General features: G+C 39.2%; 1 protein-coding gene across 2 annotated transcripts; it reads left to right on the forward strand.

Annotated features, from left to right (window-relative positions):
- The first annotated feature begins 501 nt into the window (after positions 1-501).
- Positions 502-21,448, forward strand: popdc2 (popeye domain containing 2). 2 transcript variants are annotated; one of them, XM_048541240.2, is made up of 4 exons: positions 502-1,888; positions 9,172-9,280; positions 11,203-11,675; positions 18,750-21,448. In XM_048541240.2, the coding sequence occupies exons 1-3, from the start codon at positions 1,395-1,397 to the stop codon at positions 11,629-11,631; spliced, it is 1,032 nt and encodes a 343-aa protein (XP_048397197.1). In that variant the 5' UTR covers positions 502-1,394; the 3' UTR covers positions 11,632-11,675; positions 18,750-21,448. The 2 variants fall into 2 exon arrangements, with proteins under 2 accessions (XP_048397197.1, XP_048397198.1); XM_048541241.2 differs by having other exon boundaries at positions 517-1,888; positions 11,203-11,539; positions 18,750-21,442.
- The last annotated feature ends 289 nt before the right edge of the window (positions 21,449-21,737 follow it).

Consider the following 21,737-nt stretch of genomic DNA (forward strand, 5'->3'; position numbering starts at 1 on the left):
CATCTGTGTTGAAATGAGTGAATGTTTGTGGATGTGGCATTAATCAAGTGGATGCTTTATCCTGGATGGTGTTAAACTTCTTAAGTATTGCTCAGGCAAATTCCTGGAACTCCATTCCTAGCAGCACTGTGAACATACTTACACCTCAAGGACTGCAGTGCTTCAAGATTGCAGCTCACCAACAACACCTCAAGAAAAGTTCAGGATGGGCAATAATAGCCTATCCAGTAATGATCATGTCTCACAATTCTTATGATACGGACTAGGCCAATTTATGCTGAGATGAGGTGAAATGTCTTTGCCCAGTGTGAGAATGTGGAATTCTCTGCCACAGAAAGTGGCTGAGGTCAAAACAAGATGTAGAGCTGGATGAACACAGCAGCCAAGCAACATCAGAGGAGCAGGAAAGCTGATGTTTCAGACCTAGACCCTTCTTCAGGAAGATGCTAGAATGATGTAGATGCAGAAAGATTTCCTAAGATGCTGCTTGGCCTGCTGTGTTCATCCAGCTCTACACCTTGTTATTTTGGATTCTTCAGCATCTGCAGTTCCTATTATCTCTAAGGTCAAAACATAACATTTTCATGGAGGAGTTAAGATATTGTTCTTAGGGCTAAAGGGATCAAAGGGTATGGGAAGAAAGTAGGACCAGGGTATTGAGCTGGATGTTCAGCTATAATCATATCGAATGGTGCAGTAGGTTCTAAGGGCCGAATGGTCTATTCCTGCTGCTAGTTTCTATATCTCTGCAGTCTCTATGAGGAGTTTAAACTCAGGAGTGGGCAAATACATCCTCCAATTGCGACTACTGGGTTGACATAAAATCATTTAAAAAGGGTTAGTGCAGTGATTATAGCTTCATTTATCCAACATGAACTTTACAATTTTAGCTGTAGGGTAGTAGACTTTATCAGGAGCTCTCCTGTTTGAAGAGACGTCATTCAGAGTAGGAAGGGAAAAAAAAACACGACAAGAATACTTGTGGATGTTGAGTTAAATTGAAGTACAGATCAGCAGAATGGCTCTAAACTGCAGGATATACTGTCTCTTTGTGCATATTCTCCAAAAAAATTTTACGGTTTACACAAATATTATGTATGGTTATGCTGCCTATTATGTTCAAGTTGGAAGCAATATCTTATCAACTGTGTGTAACAGTTATGTTAAGTGCCGTCTGTTCCCGCTCAGTGCTCCTTGGATTTCAACTCCAAACATGGTAACCTTTTCATTGCAATTTAGCTCTGTTGCCAAGACAAATTCTGTCTCCCTCTCCCTCTCTCTCTGCGCACACGCGTACACACACATGCAACCCGGCTTTCACCCTGCCTGCTTGGGCTCCTCAGCGATTAACTCAAAAATCCGAAATCTGCCTCAAGTTTTATTTTCGAGCAGAAATGTTTAGGGAAAATTCAAGTTTCATCGAGACTATTTTGTACGATAGTCCTGGGTGTAAGATTTTGAGAAATGGGAGTGAAGGAGCTGTTTACCACTTGGCCAATGTCATGTTTACACTGGGCTACATGAGCGGCAGTGGGTTCTTTGGTCTCGTTTACCTATTTAGTCTTCTGGGCGTTGGGTTTTTTATTCAGTCTCTTTGGGGTTGGGTCGATGCCTGCGGACTGGATATCTTTATGTGGAGCCTGTTACTTTTTGTGTTCTGCTTGGTTCAACTGGCGCACATTGGTTACCGGCTGAGGAAGGTGAATTTCGGGGAAGACTTCACGAACCTTTACAAAGCTATGTTCCGGCCCCTCGAAGTGCCGCTCAGTGTCTACAAGGAGATCGTGAACTGCTGCGATGCCGAGGTGACGAGTCTCGCCCGTGAGCAGAACTACGCCGTGGAAGGCAAAACCGCAATTGACCGCTTGTCTCTGCTGCTCTCAGGCAGGTCAGTGGTAACAAGTGCTAGCAACCGGACAGTCTGCAACATAATACACTGTTTGGGAGGGGGGGGGGGGGCTTAATGTAACCATTTGTTTGGTAGGATGTAACTGATACCAACGCCATTGCCCTCAAAAACACGTCGTGTTACTATGTAACTAGTTTTATCACGTACTCAAATTATTCTCAGTCACACAGACAGATGCGTTTTTATCAACAACGTTGCCTCCAGCTTCAGTTCCTTGTAAATCGTCGGGATAAAACACCTTAATTTCACTATTTTTAGGGAGCGAATTCTCAAAAGAAAGTTATTTCGCTTTCCGCCCATAGCCTCAGACTGTGATTTTCTGAGAGTAGCTGAGGGTAAGGTAAGGTAGAACGCGGTTTACGCTAACTTTTTCTTTGTTTTAACCATTGACGTCTCGGCTTTTAATGTAATCCCACTTGCTATTCAAGTAGAACACAGCAAAGTGGCCGCTGAGAATCCAGCCCCGCAAAGGCGCCAGTGTTTACTGTAGGATCCCCTCCCTCAGCAGTGATCCACGTTGTAGATTTCAGTGTCCCCTAGGGATGCAGGTGGAATGCAGACTCACCCTCACTTTAGTAACATGGCTGTAACATAGTTTATTGACTTTATCCACTAAAATGGATATTTCATTAAAAAATTACTGTCCTCTGCCTTTAGTTAATAAGGACATGCAAAGTGAATGATTCTGTTCAAGGTGGTTGCCAACCGGGTCAGGTCTGCTCTGGGTTCAATGATTCACCCTGACCAAACCTGTGCTGGACCAGGCAGTAAGGTCCCTGAGAGTCTCGGGGGATTTGATTGCCTACATGCAGGACAGGGGGGTGGATGCCTGTCTCATCAGCATGGCCCAGGAGAAGGCCTTTGACAGGATATCCCCACACCTACATGTGGGACGTGTTCTCCAAAGTGGGCTTTTGGGAGGGAATCCATAACTAGTTCTGACTGCTCTACACCAAAATCATTTAGTGCCATCTCAATTAATGGGTGGGAATCAGAAAACTTCCCGATCAGATCCGGAGTCAGGCAGGGCTACCCACTGCCTCCTGCTTTGTTTGTGTGTTGTATAGACCCTTTTGCTGAGTCCATCAGGAAGGATGGGAGCCTGAGAGGGGTGACTATTCCAGGCAGCAGAGAACTGCAGGTCAAAGCCTCCCTGTACATGGATGACATCACCATTTTCTGCTTGGATCCAGTGTTAAGTGCGCAAACTCATGAGTTCAAACTGGCCTCGGAAGCCAAAGTAAACCAGGGCAAGAGCAAGGCCATGTGGTTTGGAAAGTGGGCCAACTGATCCTTTATCCCCTTCACCATCAGGACAGATTACCTGAAGCTGCTGGGAATATGGTTCAGAGGAGCTGGGGCATGTGCAAAATCTTCGGAGGAACTTAGAGCTAAGCTATAAAAATGATAGGTCTAGCCTTATTACTGCAGAACATTCCAAGTAGTTGGACCATTCCGTATCACCTGTTGTTCATGGAGAAATTTGGAAAGAAAAATACCTTTGACCACAAGTCCATCAAGGAAGTGGTCTGCACGTAGCATTCTTGAGACTATGCAGGAAAAGGAGAAGTGGATCCTGTTGAATGGTTCCTTGGGGAGACTGTCAAAGTTATTTGGCAGAATGCCTCATCATCAGAATTTTCCAACAAGCACCAAAACATTGCTTGACTGGTGTGAGAGGGGCACTGCCTGTGAGATCCTTCATGTACGCCCACACACTCTGCACCACTGCACACTGCCCTTGAAATGGCTCTGGCGAAGTTGGGAGAGGGGTGCAGGTAGAGACTGTTACAATCTCCTTCTGGAATGTGCCTTTGCAAAGCAAATCTGGAGGAAGATGCAGTGGTTTTTGTCGGGGTTTCCTCCAAGCACTTCTGTGACGCAGAACTCCATGCTGTCTGGTCTGTTCCCCGGGACATGCCAAGATAAACATGGACTGCACCTGGAGGACCATCAACTCGGTGAAAGATGCTCTTTGGTCTACCCAAAACTTGTTGGTCTTCAAGAACAAGACAATGACCCTGTGTGTAGCAGACTGTAACATTCTAAGGTGCAGTACTATGTGTTAAGGGATGTACTAAGGCTTGGGGCAGCTGCTGCCAAGGTACAGTGGGGAAAGACCACCATCTAAGGTCTTTATGCTGAAGTTAAGTGGGTGTCTGTTCAGTTATCAGACCCTCCCGATTCCTCAAATATATGTAGATATCTGACGGGATCAAGGGTTACAAAATTAACTTGAAGGCCGAAGACAGAAAATGTTGGTAGAGGGCTGTCTTTCAAACTGGAGGCCTGTGACCAGTGGTGTGGCTCAGGGGTCGGTGCTGAGTGCGCAGTTATTCACTATTTATATAAATAATTTGCTTGTGAATTTAGGAGGCATGATTAATAAGTTTGCGAATGACACCAAGATTGGTGGTATAGTGGACAGTGAAGAAGGTTATCTGGAATACAGTGAGATCTTGACCAACTGGACCAGTGGGCTTAGGAATGGCAGATGGAGTTTAATTTAGATACATGCAGAGTGTTATACTTTGGTAAGTCAAACCAGGGTGGGACTTAACACAGCCAATGGTAGGCCCTGGGGAGTGTTATAGAACAAAGAGTTCTAGGGGTGCGGGTTCACAGCTCCTCGAAAATGGGTAGACAGGGCAGTGAAGACGGCTTTCGGCATGCTTGCTTTCATCGGTCTGAGCATTGAGTATTGGAGTTGTTGTAGCTGTTCAAATGAGGCCTTACCAACATCTTAAAGTTCAGTTTTGGTCACCCTAATATAAAAAGGATACCATTAAACTAAACGACTGCAGAAAAGATGTACTAGGATGCTACCTGGACTGGAAGGTTTGAGTTATACGAGAGGCTGGATGGGCTGGGACTTTTTTCCCTGGAATGTAAGAGACTTAGGGATGACCTTATAGAGGTTTATAAAATCATGAGAGGTATAGATAAAGTAGTCAGCCAACAACTTTTCCTCAAGGTGGGAGAGTCGAAACCTAGAGAACATAGGTTTAAGGTGAGAGGAGAGAGATTCAACAGGGTCCAGTGGGTAATTTTTTTCATACTCAGGGTGGAGGGTGTGTGGAATGGGCTACCAGAGGTAGTGGTAGAGGTGAGTACAGTTTTGACATCTGAGAAACATTTGGACAGGTACGTTGATAGGATAGGGATTTGGACCAAATGAAGGCAACTGGGACTAGTTTAATTGTGAAAACTGGGTGGCATGGTCAAGTTGGGTCGAGGTGCCTGTTTCCATGCTGTAAATCTCTATGACTAATATTATCTTGTACAAATAAGAAAGGGACAGAGTCAAACTCCAATGTTTTTTGTTTCTTCGTATGCTACTGTACAGAACTGAACTGCTTTAGGGACTGTATGTATATAAAGATATTCATATGAATTAAGTATATTTTTGAAATAAAAAATATGATTCCCAGGTATACGGATAATGCATGGCACTGATGGTGCAGTATAGGGACTTGATTGATTAGATACTGGTATAATTTGTAATGGTGAATTTCCAATCTCATGGCTACAAAAGAGAGGCTATAAGTAGGAGTTAGGCATTTCCCAGACAGCAAGACAGAAAGTGACAGAGCACATTTCAGATACAGAGGAAACAGAAGCCAGCAAATTGTGTGCCTTCCCAGTCCATCACTTCCCTTTGCAGCACCTGCCTGGATGGATGCAGCTTCAACACTCAAGAAGCTTGGCACCATCCAAGACAAAGCAGCCCATTTGTGTGGTACTGAATTCTCAACTTTCACTCCTTCCGATACCAATGTTCAATAGCAGCAGTGTATACCGTCTCAAAGATAACCTGCAGAGATATTCACCAAAGACTTTTAGATAGCATCTTCTAAACCCATAACCACTAAAATCCAGAAGGACAAAGGCAGCAAATACATGGGAACACCTTCACCTGCTTGTTCCCTCCAAACCACTCACTATCCTGACTTTGAAATACATTGCCGTTCCTTCAGTGTCAAATTCCAGCCCTAATGGCATTGTGACTCTTCCTACGGCAGATGAACTGTAGTGGTTCAACGAGGCAGCTCAGCACCACTTTCTCGAGGGAAGCTGGGGATGGGCAATAAATGCTGGCCCATCCAGCAACGCCCATGACCCACAAGTGAATAAAAACAAAATTCGCCAGAGACTGCCATGCCAGGGTGGGGCCACTGAGCTACACCAGGCATTGTTTAGCACAGAATTGACCCCAGGGTGCAGACTGATTTTTCGAGATGGGAGACTGACATCTATTTCAGATACAGTTATAGTTTACTGTATGCATTCCTGACTAAAATCCAGTTCATTCTTTGCTAACAATATAGATCTCCAGCCATCCAATATGTGTATTGCAGAAGCCAAATAGACCAGATTAGCAACCATTGACAGAGTAGTTTGAGGTTTCACCACTAACTTTCCTTCTTCCTCAAGGTCCTCATGCCTCACCCAATTCAGTATGAAGTCCACATCTGGCCGGTGAAGTGATTATTTAAGATTTTTAAATCAGCACAACACATTCAATCCACTTGCTTAAATTTCATACAAACTGGTCCATACTACGATCATTCAATAATCTCTACAGACACTTTGCAGTTAAATTAACCCATCAGTCTCTCTCAATGATTGATTTCTCTGCTGTCAACTCAAGCCAGCCCAGCCTCTTGGACAGACATAGACTCTTAGCAATACCAGATCTTGAAAGAAGGTATATGTAACTAAAGTTACTACTTTCATTTCAAACATTATTAATTAATTTCCTGTTCCTCAATTTACTAGTTTCTTTATTACTAAAATGGCTCAATACCATTCAAGCTTCAATTTTAATAAAGGGTGTGCACCTAAAAATATTAAATGTTTCTTTCACTTTACATTGCCTGATGTGCTGTGTAGTGCCAGCATTTAGCTTCTTTATTTCAGATTTCCAGCATGTGCCATTTTCCATTGTATAGCTGCATGATATTATCCATTGGGTCAGATGTCAAATGAATGTAATAATTTATCCAATACTGTATAACTTTCTGGTGAATTTGTTGAAGAACACAGAATCACAGAATTGTTATAGTGCGGTTTCTCATTCCTGGAAACATTCTGATAAATCATTTCTGCACTTCCTCCAATGCAATCATAACTTTCCTATAGTACAACACCAGACTGGTCTGTCATTGTTTTGACCTCAGAACAACCCTTTTAATAATGACCAATGAATCGCTTAAGCAATTCTTTTTAAAAAATTGAAAACATTTGTGGTATAATTCTGATCATTACAAATATGTACAACTGATTGATCCTGCATCATGGATGAAGATAGAGCAACGGATGTGGTATACATGGATTTAAGTAAGGCACTTGATAACGTTCCCCATGGTAGCATCATGAAGAAAGTAAGAAGCCATGAGATAGGGGGAAATATGGCAGATTGGATTCAGAACTGACTGACCCTTAGAAGACAAACAGTGGGAGTGGTCAGAAAATATTCAACATGGTGCTCAGTTGCAAGTGGCGTACCACAAGGATCAGTTCTGGGTTGTCTTCCATTTGTGATTCTTGTTAATGATTTGGGTGTAGGAGTGGAAGGGTGGATTAGTAAGTTCACGGATGATACGAAGGTTTGTTGAGTTGTGGAAAGTGCGGAGGGCTGTTCTAGGTTACAAAGGGGCATCAATTGGATGCTGAGCTGGGCTGAGAAGTGGCAGATGGAGTTTAATCCTGAAAAGTATGAGGTGATTCATTTTGGAAGGACAGACTTGAAAACAGAATACAGGGTTAATGGAAAGATTCTTGGCATTGTGGAGGAGCAGAGGGATCTCAGCGTTCATGTCAACAGTCCCCTGAAAGCTGCCACTCAGGTGGATAGAGTTGTTAATAACGCGCATGGTGCGTTAACTTTCATTAATAGAGGGATTGAGATCAAGAACCGTGAAGTTATGCTCCAGCTGTACAAAACTCTGGTTCGACCACATCTGGAGTATTATGCCCAGTTCTGGTTGCCTCATTACAGGAAGGATGTGGAAGTTTTGGAAAAGATGCAGAGGAGATTTACCAGTTTGTTGCCTGGAATGAAGGGAAGGTTGAGAGGTCCGGGGCTTTTCTCTTTAGAATGACGAAAGATGAGAGGTGACTTGATAAAGGTGTACAAAATGATCAGAGTAATAGTTAGAGTGGGCAGCCAGAGACATCTTTCTCGGTTGGAGGTAGCTATTATGTGGGGGCATAGTTTTAAAGTGATTGGAGGTAGATATAGGGAGATGTCAGAGGTAGGTTCTTTACTCAGAGAGTGGTAGGAGCATGGAATGCATTGCCGGAGCGGGTCATGGAGTCAGCCTCATTAGGGGCATTTAAGCAGCTATTCAATAGGCGTATGGATAATTGTATAAGGTAGGGGTGGAGGTTAGATAGACCTTAGGATTAGGGTAAAAGTTCAGCACAACATCGTGGGCAAAGGGCATGTAGAGTGCTGTACTGTTCTATGTTCTATGATTTCCCTAATGACCTTTACAATGCACTACGTCTCAAAATGTATCTTTGCAGAAGCTTTTGATTCCACCAAAAGAGATTTAGGTAGCATGTACAGCATTACAACTTCCCTTAAATTAGTTGATCACAACAATACCTCTCCTATTTTGTGGTTACCTTGATGAAGCTATGATCAATGATTTGGCAGCTAGTACAGTTTTTGTTCAAGTTTGTTCACGTGTTTAGCTGTAAAGGCAAGAAAATCATTGACTAAGTCATCCATTGTTAAATTCACTGCATTACAAATATTGCAGATGCAGCTTGCTTTATATTTAGCAATTATACAGTTGTGGCCATGCTCCTTGTCAAAGTCACATGCTACGTTGAGGTTATAAGTGATTCATTTTTGGCAATTTCACCTAATATCTGTGGCCTTGGTCTGCCCCTCAGCATTTGTTGAACTATGCCCATGATTCCTTTCAAACCTCAGGAACTTCAAAAAGCAGGAAAGCAAGGCAAGTGAGTAAGGATCAAAATCTAAAGTGTTTTGGAATTGCAATGACGGATCACAATTTAAAGCCTTTCTTTGCATTGTCATATTTGACTCTTCCACTTCCCAATTAACACTGGTTAAAGTCAGATGAATTAAAGATGTTGAAAAGTTACCTTTGTACTGGCTGTGAAAACTGGATAGTATAGGAAAACTCACTTCAGTGAAGGGTAGAAATAACTTCAAAAAATAGTTATCATCACTAAATGTCAAAAATACATGTTATTCTGTAAAGGAAAATGATTTTTTTTTACAGAGTTCGTGTTACTCATGAACAGCAGTTTCTACACTACATCTTTCCGTATCAGTTCCTTGATTCTCCAGAATGGGAATCGCTGCGGCCTAATGAAGAAGGCAATTTTCAAGTAATTATTTTTTAAATTTGTCTAATGTTTAAAGTGAATCATCAGTATAATAACTAACTTTATAATGTAATTCTTGTATCTATCTTTATGAATATATTTAAAAAATGTCGGCCTGAAATTAGTACAGAGGTATTAGGAACTGCAGATGCTGGAGAATCTGAGATAACAAGGTGTAGAGCTGGATGAACACAGCAGGCCAAGCAGCATCAGAGAAGCAGGAAAGCTGACGTTTCAGATTATCAGTAAAGGACGATATATGTGGAATGTGACCATGTGGCATAGGTGTGAGAAGGCAATAGCATAAAGATGCGTGAGAGTGTTGGCTGTTCAGGCAGAGTTTATGAGAGAAGAATGAGGAATGAGAACATGTCTTCAAATGCCTCCAATTCTCTCTCTGCCCCCAGTTTCTGTATTCCTCCAGCCACACAACCCTACATGTTACTTGTGCTCATCCAGTTCGGAAACCCTGAACGTACTTGTTTTTAAAAGCTCCACCATTAGGCAATCTTCTGTTGCCTAAGCCCCAAGATCAAGAATTATTTCCCTATGCCTCTTTGCTGTGCTTTCTTCTTTGAAACACTCTTTAAAAAAACAACCATTTGACTGGGTTTTTACCTGATCTAATACATAATTTGGTGCCATATTCTATTTTCTAATGTTCCTGTGAAATGCCTTGGAACAGTTTACTATGCTAAAGATGCTATTGAAATGTAAGTTATTGTTGATTTGTGGAGGGATGCTCTAGATCCAGTTGGTTCACTGCCTCCCGATTGGAGGGAACCACGTATCTGTTGCTGACTCCCTTGGTCTATTCCAACTGCTGGAGGCTGTTGATCTTCCTGTTCCTATTGGGAAAGATCCTCAGATCCTACAGCGTGACCTCGGGTAAGGCAGAGAGACCTTGGGAGCAACCTTTTCCAGGTCACTTCTGCATTCTCGGGGGTTCTACGGCCTCAAAAATCTAGGTGCACTTGAAACTTTCTGACTGATGCCCGAATCTTTTTAATTAGAAATTATTCCTCTGATTTTTCCAGCATGTTATCACACTCACCTTCTTTGATAGTGGGGGTACCTAGTGTCGAGACTGCTAATGCCCTGGCACAATCACAGAATTTTGTCAAAACCCTGCTGTCATTTTGGCAGGGACTTCTATGTGGAAATTGTGATAGTATTGTGTTAATGGCTTAATAATTGAAGTGATAGGCATTTTATTTATTAACTAAATTTTGATGAAAGTTTTAAACAAAAGAACTTGGAATAATCGCAAATATGGTGATGAACTGCTCAATCTCTCTTCATAAAACCAATCCCTCATCTCTGGAATCAATCTACTGAACCTCCTCTGAACTGCCTCCAATGCAACTACAGTCTTCCTTCAGTCAGGAGATGAAAACTGTGTGCAATCCTCCAGGTGCGGTCTCGCTAATGCCTATTACAGTTGCAGCAACACTGCCCTACTTTTATACATTACCCCTTGAGCTAAACTAATGTCCTGTTAAAGATACAATGAACTTGATTTTAAGGTGTTAACCTTTGAAGTACATTTTCCCCTGATTTGATCTCCTGTAAGAAAATCTGTGTGGGATCAAATGACTCTTTCCGATCTAGGGACAAAGGGCTAATTTTGCTGAATGCAATTTCTCATTAGAGAGCTTTGCTAGATGGGGCAGCATATTGGGAAACCTTTTGCTTGGTGTCGCTGGTTTTCTGCATATTAAATGGGAATACTCCCTGGCAGAACTGTCATTTTGTGAGCATATTGCTACAAAAAACAAATTGTCTCTTTAAATAAAGAGCCGTATGTCCAACTGAGTATGAGAAAATTGTTTTAATTTTTCTGAATCTGAGCATTGTATCTTTTGAAAATATTTTTCTCTCATAATTGTGTTGTTACTGAGCATCTCACTGAATCTGTTTTGTAGGTGACCCTGACAGCAGAAACAGACTGTTGCTATGTGACGTGGAAGAGAAGAAAGCTATATATGCTCTTGGCTAAACATCATTATATTGCACGCCTTTTCACTGTGATGCTTGGAAATGACATCGCAGACAAACTTTACTCCCTTATTGACAAGCTGTATTGCAGGGGTGGGGTCCGCTATGACATCCGTCTACCTAGTCTTTACCACGTATTAGCACCTTCAGTCGAAGCCGAGAAGGAGATGATTGCAGAAAGTCCCCATCATGTTCCTCAGAGTTCATTTAGGCCTCAGGAGTCTCCCTTTAAAAAACCAGGGCCGGACAGCAATGATCTAATTGGTGAGGATTCCACCAGCCTTGTTCTGGAGGACTTTGCAGATATGACTGGATCATTTATGGAATATACCAGTGAAAGGGAGTACATGAAATAGTGGTCCAATAAATGTGATAAAACCCTGTCACTGTCTAGTCATGTGTAAGTACACTGCTGCTTCAAATCTTACAACTACACCTAATAAAACTAACTTGGCTATCTAATTCTGCTGGACCACTGTGACAGTATGTGGTAAGTGGAAAAGCTGTCCTTGTGCAGTTGGGATGTTATGCTGACATTGAAGTATGTTGCTATGATGGATAGCAAATAGTTGTCATTTAACACACTGTGTTATACTTTCTTTAGTGTTTAAAACTAGTCAACCATACATGGACAACAATGTGTGACAAATTTAAGGAATTCTGTCATAAAACTAAGGATCTGCTTCACTATGTGTAAGCATTACTGTGTTACCAAACTTTTTCACTTATTAATAAGAAAACATGTTTTGTCCCATGGCTTTATAAGCACGTTTAATTATGTTTTATTAGATTTGGAACCCTTATCTTTCTGTCAGACTATCAATTTTTAAAAGAAAAATAAATCTAACAAAGCTTTGCAGGACATTTTCATCTTAATTTGTCCTCAGGTATTATGGTGCATTTTTACTCAGGTAATTACATTGATTAAAAAATTCATTGATTACATAACTTGCATATTGCAGTTGCAGTAGCAGCCAATTTCGATGCAGTTACGCCAATCTGCACCAGTTCATAGAATATGAGGATTAACCAGACAGTTTACTGATAGGTCAAGCGATGACTAATGAATTCTTCACTGGTCAAAGCCATTCCATCACATTCTCTGTAAAATCCAAGGTATCATTGTTTGTGGAATAGAGGGATGATCATGAATCAAAATAGTGTCTGTCTGTCAGTCCATAAGCACTGACAGAATCTTGCAGGTAAATGCTCACTTCCTTGGCAACTATTATGATGACTTAATTTTAAGATAGTCCAATATTTACTTTTTATTTGACCAGTAAAGAAAAGTTGAAAGTTAGTTTCAAGGAGACTAAATGTACCTTCAGGTTAATTTTAGATGTCATCTGTTCCTCTGACCTCCAGGTATGAGAAAGTGAGACAAGCATTGGAAAAATCATTACCCCCAAGTTCTCATCCAAGCCGTTCACATTCTAATTAAGACAGATTAGGAGGTGCAGATACTAAACCAAATACCATCATAGGAGCACTATATTCACATGTTCCGTGAAAAGACTAATGATTCCTTCCTCTGAGCAACAATAGGGATTGTATGAAATGCCAAATGTCACTCTTGCACACATTCCAAAACTTATAATGCAGATATGACTGTGTTATAAATGACAGAAGATTACACTGAAGAAAGTAATGACAGGGAAACGTCAGGAAAGATAGACTACTATTGAAGGAACAATGACATGTAGTTAGTCAATGTAAGGATGGCTAGAAGTGAATTACTCATGCTATAATAGTTGCTGTATAAATAACAATAGCTCTTAGTATAATTTTCTACCCTCAGCTCCTGGTGAGATCACAACTTTTCACAATGAATAATGATTTTTTCTGCAGTTAGTGCTTTCAACAATAGTATCTGAGAAAATATTTCAATGCTATTGTCAATGGTGCTGTAAGGTTTCTATGTCCTTCTCTTTAAACAATAGGAAACTGCTGTTGCTTCTTTTTTTAAAACATCCCTTTAGAATTAACAAAGCCCAAACGTTCTCAAATAAAAACAAAGTACTAGAAAAGGTTATCAGATCTGGTAGTATTTGTGGAGAGAAAAACACAGTTAACATTTTGAGTCCAATATGACTTCTTCAGAACTGTCTACACTTTATGTTCTTATTAAAATGAGAAATGTCTGTGACAACACTGTGTCTCACTAATAGGCTAAAAGAAGAAAACACTTAAGGACCAAATTCCCTTTGAGCTTACTCCTCAGACAAATGTTTAGCACAATAAGACTGACATCTCTTGTTGCTTATGCCCTCAAACCTAATACATTTTACAGAGTGAAGAATGTTTCAGTATTGGCTGCTTTGGGGGTCAGAATGAGGTTTATGCCTTAACTGGGAATGGGTGGAATACTTCGGCATCAGTGAGGCTTGGGAACAGGCGTATTTTTTTTTAAATGGGCCTCCAGACTCACAGTCATCTGCTGTATGAAATTTGTCATGTTATGTAGTTCCCCAGTTGACTGGCATCAAGCCAGCCATTTATGAGCATGAATCCTTTGGAAAATGTGACAAATGGGACAATTATGATGATTCGTAAATAAGCTGATAAGGAATTCAACCCCAAAATATGCATACAATACCTTTTGTTATATTAACACTGCTAGAACAGAGAAAATGAATAATTGGCCACCCTCAGTGCTCTACACTGACTTGGTTTGATTCTTGACATGTTTAATATTCATGCTGTTTGTCTTTATTTGAGGCAGCCAGACTCTGGGGCCATTGTTTAGATGGTAGTTCACCAAAATTAAGTATGTTTGGCGGAATAAGGATCTTGCCCAAGTGCCATTCAGGTTAGCACCTGCTGCCACTCCTCCTGTACTTTGCACCCATGCACACGTGGGCATTCAATTCTGCCTACATTGTACAAACTATGAATCGGAGAAGTAGCTGCTGTTGGGGAAGAGGGGAGCAGTTTGGCCTTGAGCTGGTAGGAGAGAAGAATGAGGAAGGCAAGAGCACTATGTTTGATGGGAGGAGAATATAAACTGAAAGCAGTACAGTTTAAGTGAGGGGCACCAAAGGTGCTGGATCTGTTGGTTTGCTGATAAGCCAAAGTAAATTTTAAAATTTGTTCTTGAATATGTGAGCAACATGGAAAGAATCACATTCATTGCCTAAGGGTAATGGATTACTGCATTGCTTTGTGGAGGGCTCCATAATTGAGTTAGGCAATTTTAATATGTTGAATCTCAGCAAATGAAAAATATCAGTTGGTTGTGAATGTTTAAAAGTGGTTTATTGCTGTTCATTTTAATGTAATAGAAAAATCTCAAAATCTGTCACTCTAGAAATAACCAACTTCTAGTCAGGGATGGGAGCAAGATTGAGTGGTCAGAATATTGTGGGTACAAGTCTCAATTTTTTGACAATTCTAGATAATCAGGATGTGGCAAAATTATCTCCAAGAAATTCACGTTGTTGCCAATATAAACATTCAAAACAATTCAGTTGGTCATGAGAATACTGGGGACATGTGCTACATAATTGCAAGTAATTTCAGCTTTCTTTCTTGGAAGTTCTATCCATTAAATTATTTCACTGAGATATTTAGACAAGAAACGGATATGGAAACTGTCTTACAAACTATTATGTTTACATAGTGGGAACGACTTAATGAGCCAAATATACTTCACGTTGCACACTTTGTAGTGCCACCAATAGAGGTTACAGTGTTTCATATTGCTTCTTTGAAGGACCTGTATATTGGGTCCAGAAGGGGAAGCTTATTATGGTTTCTATATGTTTTTAAAGATCCATTTTTAGTGCATGATTGTGCCTTAAATGCTGTGTATATCAATGATCGTACATATGTAATGTTTCCAAGAAATGGGACGAGGCAGAAGTGCAGAATTTTCTTTAAGTCAGAGCTGAGAGTGCTGTGAATTTATATTATTTCTAAACCTCATTAAGGTACAGATTAATACAAAATGAATTAGTCGCAATGTAAATTGCACATGTGCAATTGTGATTAATCTAATTATGGGTAAATGCAAGTGAACACTCCTTACTGCACCAAGGTGACTTTTTCATTTTCTGTACTTCTATACTGGCACATTACCCAAATATGACTAGCAGGTGGATGCAAAAATTAGTGTTGTATTTGATAGCAGTGTCTTGCTGTGGACTTATTTCCATGATGGATTGGATTTTGTTTGTCTTGTCTTGATTGTGTTTATCCTGATACATAAAGTTTGCCTTCATGTACCATCCAGTTCCCCCAAAAATTCTGTTCCTGTTGTAATTACTGTAAAATTTGCTGCACTTCTGTGGGTGACCTCTGTTCTCTATTGCCATTTCAGCACCCTGAATTACGGACAATTCTATCAGCACCTTTATGGCAAAAAGCACCAATTCCAGATAATTATGGATTATTCTGCAATATAGGCAGCAACAGAATTTGCCCAAGATTTAGATGTGGGATGGAAATGAGATTTTGTAGGACAATCTTATGATTCAAATAATACTTCATGAATCTTATAATACCTTTCAATGAATTAATTATAATTAAGCATCAGGTGCAATTAATAGAGGTTATTTTGATACATTACCATTGTGCTTGTATGGTGTGGTGGTAGTGTCCCTACCCCGAGCCAGGAGGCCCAGGTTCAAAACCCATCTGCTTCAGAGCTGTGTTGTAACATCTCTGAACATGTTGATCAGAAAATATATAAAATACCACACTTGTGATATTTGTAAACAAGATTGCATTTGAAACTTAATAAAAATCACCAACAATTGACATTTACAACACAGACTTTTTAATCTGTTGTGGAGAAGGAACAAGAAGAGAAAGAGAATTCAAGCGGAAAAGTTGTCTATTCCAGATGGTGAGATAACTAGATGTAGAGCTGGATGAACACAGCAGGCCAAGCAGTGTCAGAGGAGCAGGAAAGTTGATGTTTTGGGTCTGGACCCTTCTTCAGAAATGAGGGAGGGAAAGGGGATTCTGAAATAAATAGAGAGAGGGGGATGAGGATGGAAGATGGTTAAAGGAGCAGATAGGTGGAGACAGACAGGTCAAAGAGGCAGGGATGGAGCCAGTAAAGGTGAGTGCAGATGGGGAGTTAGGGTGGTGTAGTTTGAATTGATTTCAGATGTTCTCTACTTGATCACTAAACTAAGTCTTTGACCTCAGGAGAGAAGAAATTAAAATGACAAAGCATCATATTCTGCAAGAAGTACAAAGTTCATATAGTCTGATTACTGTGGCATGAAACTGGGAGAGGTTGTGGCTCTGATTTTAAGTTCTCATTCAAAACTGGTCTGTTTGAAAAGCGGAAAGAAATTTTAAAAACTTGAAAAGAGCGGACACGATATAATGTCAGTCACAGCATTCAGATGTACAATGCTAAACTGATAATAAACAGAAGTGGATTCAACCCTGATCTTTCAACTGTTTATCATACTTTAGTCCATTACACATCAGAGGGCATTCTGGGTTTGGTCCAGAAATTGATAAGGTAAAGTCTACTTAGATGTGGAATTGTTCATAGTCAGATAGGTATGTAGAGATAATCAAGGTAAGCCTTGATTGATTTGATGTGATATTATGCATTTTTCTCAGTTAAACACAACATTTCTCACTGCTTGAATAACACAAATTCCAGGTATACTGTTGGTATTACCTCACATCATACTAAATCGTCACATTTTAATGACATGTTTTTCAAGAATGTGGATTTCTATCTGGTGAGCTCATAACCCATTTGAAGAAATGTATGTTCCCATTTGGAAAGGAGAGAAACTCATTAACTAAAACAGAATATTACACTAAACATGACAACTTGAAAAACATCTTAAAGTTTACATATTATTTGCCTCAAAAATTTGCATTTATGTAGAACAAAGTTAAAAAGTTTAAAATATGTGACATGGCTGTTTCTCTCAGTTCTCTGTGGCTGTGGAACATACATGACAGGCAACATTATTATTAGTGAAGGATGTAATTTGTCTCATAACAGGATCAAGCAGCCATTCTAATATGAAGGTGTATTTTCTCAGAATGTCACTCACAGCTTTAAGGAAAAGACAAGTGTATTATTCCTGTGTCATACCTCACTACATCTATGTCTGGAAATGTTGCTTCATGTCCAATATCCTTTTATTCTCATTATGTTCCACGTTTGTCTTTCTTGTTCTTCCTGTGTATCAGAATTGGAACACTAGTTGCTTTCTTGGAAATGCAGATACAAAATAATTAAGAAGAATGTCAAATGGGAAGAAATGATTATAAAATAAATACTGGTGTTTATTCATTAATTTAGGGTTGATAGTAATCTGATAAAGTTACTCCTGTGGTGGCAAGAACTGAATTAAACTGTTTACGTGGCCAATGTACATTAGCATTGAGAAATAGTTTGTATGTAGAATAAGTATTGATTACCCATGTAACAAGACCACTTTACTAAACCCATGTGAATATCAAGTGTAAATAAGCCACGTCAAAATTAATAGATTTTTCGTTAAAAAAAGGCCTAATGATGTTTTATTTAGAAAAAAATAAGCTTTGATATTTTTCATGCCTGAATAAGGACTTTTTAAAACATATACTTAAATGAAAATAAATCTTTTTACACTTAACAAAATGCTCAAGTTAAAATTTGCATAACTTTCAACAAGTAATATAGCTTACGAGTTCGAAAGTATTACATCCTGTCCTTCATTTGCAGTGGAAATGGTTAGACATAACCTTTTTATTCATTTACAGGACATGGCCATCACTAGCTAGGCCAGGACTTATTGCCCATCCTTAACTACCCAGAAAAAGTGGTGGTGAGCTACATTCTTGAAATACCACAGTTAATATTATTCAGTTATGGTTATTTTTGATGTCATAATTCCTTCTCCTTGAGTTCTCTGCCTGAAGGCAGGTCTGACCCACATCGCCATGACCTCTACAACAAGTAGAGTATGAATGCTGGTCCAGACACCAATCTGATCCACACTGACCACCAAGCTAACTGGTCTCCCAAGCATCAATATTTTTGTAGCCTGGAGCAAGGTCTAGTGACTGATTTATTTCCATCACACAGCTGACCAGAAATTTTGCCTGCTTTTACCACTTGTCATTGGTGTATGTTGGAAAGATTTACAAACTTATACCCATCAAGACCTGGAGAAGGACTAGAACCTGTAGCTGCTTGCTCCAATGATGGACCATTACTAACTGCACCACAAGACCTTTTCAGCATTCTTTTTAAGATAAAACTAAATTACTAATGTAGGAAATAGAATATAGAAAAGTATCAGAAATTTCAGGCTGCTCAGCTTGGTTCTGTCAGCATATCTTCATTGCATTAGTCTTTTCTTCAGAAATATCAGTTTTACCCAGAAGTCTTAACAGCTGTGCAACAGACCAAGTATTATCTTTCTACAGCAACTTGCATGGGTCTATATATCAATTTAGACTTGTCTTATTTTAATTAAATGCATTTCAATTGTGTTCATTTCTGCAGACGTGAACAGTTCCTGGAGAGGCATTTGTAAGGGGCAGGCACCATTGGCTCCCACTCAGACACCAGAACTCTGAGTACCATCACTGTGAACAGAGGCCAGCATGAGGAAACGTAAAATACATACTATTTAAACTTCCAATGAATATAGAAAAAAAAATTTCATATTAAATGACTCCAACATAGGATTCCACTGTGGCTACTGTGGTTTTCCAAATAAAGAATCAGACATCATTATTCCGTCAGGTTGGGATAAATCAACAGTAGCAGTACAGTGGGTTACAGTATTTGTATGGTAATTAGTATATGACTGAGCATGGCAAATTGAATTACAATTTAATTAAGTTTTATGTTTAATTGTGACAAAATAAATAAAAACCATTAACAGCGCGGTATAGTAATGAAAATGGATGGTAAATTGTCATATTTTCCAATGAAAATTCTGGCAGGATTCTGTGAGCAACATGGTTGAAATACATAAAGAAATTTGTTTTGACTAGTAGGAAACAAGGGTAGAAATGAAAGGTTATATTGTAACAAGGGTTGACTGTTTTGAGTTAAATGTAGTATATTTACCGTTAAAATAAAGTCACTAGGAGCATTGGAACTATTAAATGAACAATATCAAGGTCCATTATTTTTCATTTATCAGCTTGACAGTCACAATGTACAGGAACATCTTAGCAGGCGTGATAATGATGAAAGTCTAAATTAGTAAAGGTTTGAAATTTTGTGCAACTGTTGGAAACCGTATCATTAATATTGTTCAACTTCACAGCTAATCTGAATTGAGCAATTATCTGATTTCAAGTTCATCACTTCTGGATCGAAACAGATTAATTATGAGATGGACATATGAATTAATCAACACATGCTAAATGTATATGCTTATGTATAATTTTTATTTATCAAGTGACAAATCAACCTAATTGCAATAAAAGTGATAATAAAGACAAATGTTTAAACTTGAATCAATTAACAACCTTCAGATTATGTTGGTATTAAAGTAATTCTAAAGGTAAACTCCTCAATTTTATCCCACGAGTTCTCTGAACTGAACAGAGAGGTGACCTTATTAGAACGTAGTGACTCAACAGGGTAAATGCTGAGAAGGATGTTTCCCTTCATGGGAGGATCTAGGATCAGAGGGCATAGTGTAAGAATAAAAAATGAGGAATTTCTTCTTTGAGGATTGAGTGCCTTTGGAACTCCTTGTGACAGACAGCTGTGGGGACAGAATCCTTATAAATATTTAAGGGTGAGATAGATTCTTGGTCAGTAGGGTAAATCAAGGGTTATGAGGATAAGTCAGGCAAGTGAAAATAAGGGATGTCAGATCAGCCATGATCCTATCGAATGGTGAAGCAGGCTGGAGGGGGCTGAACAGCTTACTCTTGTTTCTATTTCTCATTGCCTTATGAATGCTCTCCCTATTTTCTTTATTTGACCCCTGTTTATGACTAGGATATATATTTGTATGTGGGTGTGTGCACATCTAAAAATTACTTTGCAATGAAGCCTGTGTAATAGAGCTTGCCCTGTGATTGTTCAAACATGTGTTTTGGTTGCTGCTCCTGATCAAAGTTCCATCAAGTCTACTTCCACATATTCCATTTCTTACATATTTTCTTTTTACCTCTCCTAGACCCCTCTCTCTGTGGTCACACTTTTATCATTTCTCCCCTCTTCTTATATACTCTGCACTCCCAAATTCAACTCCAATCAATCAGCATTCCTCAAACTTCTTAGTATTGCCATTCTTTTCTCCTCCCTCCCACACAAAATATTTCTAGCCCTTATCAAATTTCCTCCAGCCTTACATTCTCTGAGATATTTGCCTTCTCAAATTCTGACTTCATAAACATCCCCAATTTCAATTGCTTCAATGTCAACTGTACGTTCAATTAAAAAAGTCTTGAGTTCCAGAATTCCCTCCATTAACCACTTTAAGATATTCCTTTAAGCAAACTGAGGCTCAGTGTCATATCTCAATTAATAATTTTCCTATAAAGTACCTTGGAATTATTAAAAACATAATTACTGTAACGTAAATGCATTGTTAAGTCCATTTAATATTAATGAACCCAGTATGTTAATTAAATCAAACTGTTGCTTCATCGGGAATTAACAATGCTGTATGAATTTGCACTAGCTGTTACGTTGGCATTTTTTCTGTATGATAAGTCTTATGTTCAGAATAATTATAATAATTCCAGCCTTGACTGTTTCTTTACTCTGATTAATGAAATAGAAAACATGCACACATGCATTAGACAATATTTCTTTTGATGCATAGACTGACAAGACACCTTCACTCAGACTTCAAATTTGGAAGAAAATACCCAGACTGACAATACTGAAGCTTTAACTGCTACACAAGTTTGTTAAAAATAATAAATAATAAGCTGACACTTTTGGAATTTACAATAATTGGAAATAACAATTGGAACTACTGCACTAAGCAGTAATGTACGCAATATTCTTGCTAATCCATCATTAACATGGAAAGCTCACTGGTTTGACTATGTCTCTAAATGCTTCAAATTCCCAAACATGAACAGACTAAAAACATTTAAAAATGCTTGAAACAAACAAGTGTAAATAGCTATTAAAAACACAAACTAATTACCATGTGAAAATTTTATACTATGACCCTGTGAAACACCTTAGGATGTTCCAGCATGTAAATGGCATTATGCAAGTACAACTTGTCAACTACACATTTTACCTTGCATATATAGAAGTAGATTGTAAGTGTGCTATACTGACATGACACTTCTCCCCCAGTGAAATATCACTTTGGTGGGGTTGTGGGTGGCAGGGGGTGGGTTTAATAATGTGACAAATTAGACCATACACCCCATAGAGACATAAGAATTTATGATAGGAATATAAAAAGCCAGAATCTATGATTTTAAAATGACAGAAATAGATCTGTGTCTTCTGATCCAATTATATCTCACCCTTAAAGCAAACCTATTTCATCTGAAG

The sequence above is a fragment of the Stegostoma tigrinum genome, chromosome 12, assembly GCF_030684315.1.
Source record: "Stegostoma tigrinum isolate sSteTig4 chromosome 12, sSteTig4.hap1, whole genome shotgun sequence".
NCBI lineage: Eukaryota > Metazoa > Chordata > Chondrichthyes > Orectolobiformes > Stegostomatidae > Stegostoma > Stegostoma tigrinum.